Source organism: Pinus tabuliformis, chromosome 5_1 (genome assembly GCF_031772625.1).
Source record: "Pinus tabuliformis cultivar Carrire ecotype Pingquan chromosome 5_1, CPIR1, whole genome shotgun sequence".
NCBI classification, from domain to species: Eukaryota; Viridiplantae; Streptophyta; class Pinopsida; order Pinales; family Pinaceae; genus Pinus; species Pinus tabuliformis.
The window spans coordinates 862453833-862458904 of record NC_142305.1 but is presented as its reverse complement, the minus strand read 5'-3'; the positions used below and the strand labels follow the sequence as shown (position 1 = coordinate 862458904).

At 41.2% G+C, this 5072-nt stretch overlaps 1 protein-coding gene across 1 annotated transcript; it reads left to right on the top strand.

Moving 5' to 3' along the window:
- Positions 1 to 3124: 3124 nt before the first annotated feature.
- Positions 3125 to 4274, top strand: LOC149167565 (uncharacterized). Its single transcript, XM_089430521.1, has 3 exons — positions 3125 to 3524; positions 3735 to 4039; positions 4269 to 4274. The coding sequence occupies exons 1-3, from the start codon at positions 3125 to 3127 to the stop codon at positions 4272 to 4274; spliced, it is 711 nt and encodes a 236-aa protein (XP_089286647.1).
- Positions 4275 to 5072: the final 798 nt, after the last annotated feature.

Genomic DNA, 5072 nt, shown 5'->3' with positions numbered 1-5072 from the left:
TAACTAAATCTGCAGGAACAACATACATCACAGCTGAATATAAGGGTGGAAAAAGAGTGAGTTGTGTTGTGGCAGAAGCTTGAGTAGGTGATGAAAGAAAGGATCAAATGGCATAGGAACACTAGAAGATCAAGGAGGTGGTCGAAGCCACATGTAAATAGATTTTTGACCTTGATGTTCGAGAAGAAGATCCAGTAGAAGAAATGATCACGAAGCTCGGCGTTGCATTGAAGGGGTATAATGACAAAATTTCCTATGTGAAATTTAAGTATGAAATGCATATTAGTGAGCTGAAAATGAAGCTGCAACCAACTACACCACATGAAGTAAGATATGAGAGGGAGATTAACCTAAATATTGTAATGGCCAACATATCCACAACGTTGGAAAACTATGGGAAGTTGTTAGATGAAATTCTAGAAATTTGGACTTCACTGTAGGAAGATCCAAATGTATAGAAATTGTAGGAAGAAATGCAGCAGAAACAACAACAGTTAGAAGAGATTTGGGCATCTGCAAAGACCTTACCAATCTCGTAGAGGCTCATGAAAATCAATGAGATGAAGGCCCTCCAGAAGAACATTGAGGAACTCAAGACAGAGAAGAAAATTTTGATAGAGATGACTCAGCCTTGGTAGGATGAGGCCCTCCAATTAGCACAAGCAGTGGAGGAGAAGCTTCAGGAGATTCGATAAAGGGAAACATTGTTGATGCAGAATAATGCAGAACATGTGACAAAGGCACTGTTGGAGGAAGCACGTGGCGAGGAAAAGAAGGTGACGGAATCTCTGCAACAAATCAATCAGACCTACAACAACATCGTAGTAAAAATCAGAGGCAAAGAAGTTAAGTGACTTGGGACGAGTCACATGTGAGTGTTTGGGGCCTGTTGGGCGCATCCCATCTTGGCCTAGATTTTGATGAAGACTCCATATTTTGGGGAGTGGAGTGCAAAGTAAAGGAAGTAATGGAGTGCAAAGTGGACCACACAGTGGAGCAATGGAGCACCAAAATGGATTGCACAGTAGATATACGCACGTTATGTGGGCTTCAGAGCAGGTCGAAGCCCCTCAATTTTTTTAAAATAATACTATTTTTTAAATGATGAATGGTTTTTTATCATAGTAGCTGTTGGACACCTAATCCTAAATGGTTAGTGTGGAAGTTGAATGGACAAAAGCAGTCCAAGAGACCTTGGGATCTGAAACCCAAGAGTCACATATTTTTACTATAAATGTATATCCATTGTTAATAAAAAAACATACTCACTGATTTATCTTTCCCATTCTTTGTTGTCCATGTGTGTTTAACATGGTATCAGAGCCATGATGTGTGGCCTGTGTAGTTTTCTCATGGTTTAGCAACTCGTCTAAGCTGCTTTGAATAATGCTGGCCTAGTCTTCATTACCTGACCATTTATTTTAGCTGAGCGCATCAGATCTGCAACTAGGCATTGTATTCCTACCTGCGGCCTATCACAGTCTGCGCACTGGTATAACAGTGCTGTGATTTACCATGAGTGTTCTCCCTCATATTCGTATCTGTCATCTCTGCACCTCATTATAACCTGTTAGTGAGCAGAGCAACGGTTATTTCTTAGATTCTGAGTTGCATCACCTAAAATCTCCACTCGAATTGCGCATTCTTTTGTGAAGTACGTTGGAGGTCACAATCAAGGTTCTAATTTGATTCGTTGGGTCAGAGAGAGAGCATGTGTGCTGGTCCAGTAGCTATTTGACGTGTGAATCTGAGTCACAATAGCAGTTGTGATTGCCTCCATTGGAGCGTTTTTGGAATCTCCTTGCTGTTGGAGCTTGATTGTTAATTCTGACAGTCCTGCTCCCCGTCAGAACTGTTTTCTCTGTTTAATCCCCTGAAATTCTTCTCTAAAAGGAATTCATCTTAAAGAGCGATTTATCTAATGATTTGTGTGTTGGTCTCAGAAAACGCTTCTGCGCCACTGTGTAGTAACGCCTATTCTCTTCGTTTTTTTGATACCATTGTGTGCGTTATTCTTTGCTTTTCTCTGATCTCCCATGCGGTGGTAGACTGGTGTATTGTGTGATTATTGAATGTGTGGAGCGCTCCTTTTTGAACGCTGCCTACTCTGTCTGAAGGGTTTGAAGGCTAGTTTCGGCGATTTCTGGTCTGTGTTTGCGTTAAGCTTTCGAGGAGAAATCATGGCGGAAGCTGGTGAAGTTGAGACCTTTGCGTTCCAGGCTGAGATCAACGAATTGTTTGTCTTGTCTGGGATAATGTGAATAAACAGTTCTGGTTGTGCATCCAGCTTACTCTTGTCCGTGAGACTCTCAAACCAGATCTTGTCCAAAGCTTCTGATGGGTTGCAGTGCTTTTAAAAGAATGCGGAGACATTCAACTTCGATTTGGTATTAGTGAAGGCGTTTCTAAAGATGATGCTATTATTAATGCTATTCATCAGGACCACAATGAAACTGCAGTTGACAAAGTGATTTCTGATAGGCTTTTAACATTCAAGGATATTCATGGAATGGTGGAACAAAATTGTCAGCTTCGTAGCTTAGTGCGTACTCTTGCCCATCAGAATAAACAAAGAGAAGAAGAGATCAAGGAGGCATTTGAATTTGAGCTTAAGAAGTGTACCAATGAGGCAGCCTCCAAAGTTGCTGTCATTTTGAAAAAGTCTGAAGAGAAATTGAGTATGATCGAGTCACTCCAGGGCACTATGGGAATGTATAAGAGGCTTTATGAGGAAGAGATCAGAAATCGATCTTTCTTTCAGTATCCTACGGAAGGTGAGGGCAGGAATGATCTTCGGAAGCTTGTGGAAATTTCTTAGGAAACTACTCAGAAGATGCAGGATCAGTCTGCTGAAGAGATTAGGTGTCTAAAAGAAGATTTAAAAGCAGCCAAGCATGAAGCCAATGCCCTACACTCTGAACGTGACCGACTTCATTTGGAAGCAACCTATGCTCGTGAAAGGTTAATTTCATTTATGAAGGATTCAGAAAACCAGCGGAATGAGATGAATGCTATTCTAGCAAGGAATGTAGAGTTTTCCCAAATGATAACAGAGTAACAACGGAGATTGCGTGAAAGCTCTCAGAGTACTCAGGCAGCTGAGGAGCGTGCTCGGAGGTTTCAAATGGAGGTCTTTGTCCTAGAAAATGAAAAGGAAATTCTATCGAATGCAGAGAAAAGGGCATCAGAGGAAGTGATTTTGTCAGATAGAGTACACCGATTACAGGCTACTGTGGATACAATTCAGAATGTAGATGAAATTCGTGAGAGTTCAAGGCAAGCGGAAAGAAAAAAAGAGTTTGCGCTGGTGGGCACTGACAAAGTACAACAGATGAAGAATGCAGCACAATTGCAAAATATGCAAAGCTCTGGTGTCCTTGAGCAGAACTTGAATGGTCAGCAATATTTCCCTACAACTAGGGACAATTCTTTGAGAATTGGCAGTTCAAGTGACTCGACAATGAATGCGAGTCCCCTATCTGGCAGAGGTGTGGAGATGTCTAATAATTTAGGAGATATTGAAGGTGATTTTGATTGTATACCATGCACTGTAGCATCGAATTTGTCCGAATATGAGAATCATGAATCAGTTAGGGAGATATCCATCCACCAAAGTTCTATGGTTACAACTTCTTCGAGTCGTGTTCATCATGTTTTTGATAGTTATGCACAAAATGACATCTCCGACCTTGAGAATTGTAGCATAATGAGGGATAAACTCAAAGTTGGTACAGGTCTTGGAGGCCCGCTTACATCAAAGCCATCCTCTAGTTGTGATACCTCTTTTTTGACACAAAAAGATTCAACAACTCGAGTCCCTGAGGACACAGTTATGTCGATAAACATGGAGGACAGAATAGAAGATGCTGTTGGGTTTATAGAACGTCTGAGTGAGCATGCATCTTCAACATACCTGGAGGCAGAGAAGTTTTTGACTGCTGAAAGTGAAAAACCAAGCATATCACAAACTAAAATGACCAGACTTGATAATGCATTAGAGTTGTTAAATACTCTGATACATTCCACTGTTGATGAGATGGTTAATATCAACAAAACCTCTCTATTCAATATTAAAGTATGTCTACAAAATGCACAGGAGAATATTGAGTTTTTGCAGCTTGAGACAAAGCTACAGCAAGAAGAATTACAGTAGTGGAGTCATCATTCTAAACCTATTTCTGTTCTGAAAATTGAAATAGACTCCCATAAATAGCAAGACATTAATGTTGCAAATTCATTGCCTAATACAACAACAGATTTGCATGCAGATGTAAAAATTCAGTCTGCACTTCCCAAGCCCATCATCAGACCTTGGGAACAGCTTGTCCACAACAAGCACAGAACTGGTCTTGGATATGACAAGGACTTGTCCTTTCATATTCCAGACTACTCAAAGCCCATTCAGTTTCAGAGTGCTGGATTCATTGATGACAGTTCACCTGCTTCTCATGACAGTTCAGCTTCAGCTGTTCTAGAATCTGCCCCTCTTACACAACAACGACAACAACAATAACAACAGATCGTGAAATGCCAACACTGTGACCGAGTTGGCCATTTGAAAGATCATTGTTTTGATCTTCATCCATGTAAGCACTGTCATAAAACCAGTCATTCTTCACACAGATGCTTCAGAAACAAACGTCCTGCAAGAACAAAGATTCATCTTGGATGGATCGCTTCTTGGCAATGGGCATCAACAGCCAAGAAGATATTCCAAACACATGTCAGAACTTGTTCCAGAGTATTGAACAGTCTTGTAGTTGAGTTTTCTCCATCATCTCACCTTGTATCTGACAGGGGGTCACATCAAGCGAGCCTGAGCCACAACCTGCCACACCAGTTTCAGAGTTGTAGCCAGAGACAAAGATGCCTGAACATGCCTTCAGTTGGAAATCTGGGACACTTCCTCTAGCAGAAGACTTCAGCTTCTTGCCAGTTTTGGAAGCATTCCAGGAACACAATTGAGAACACTTCCTCTAGCAGAAGACTCCAGCTTCTTGCCAGTTTTGGAAGAGTTCCAGGAATTGCATTAAGCATTCCAGAGTTGTTGGTCATCCTTAAACCATCACAGA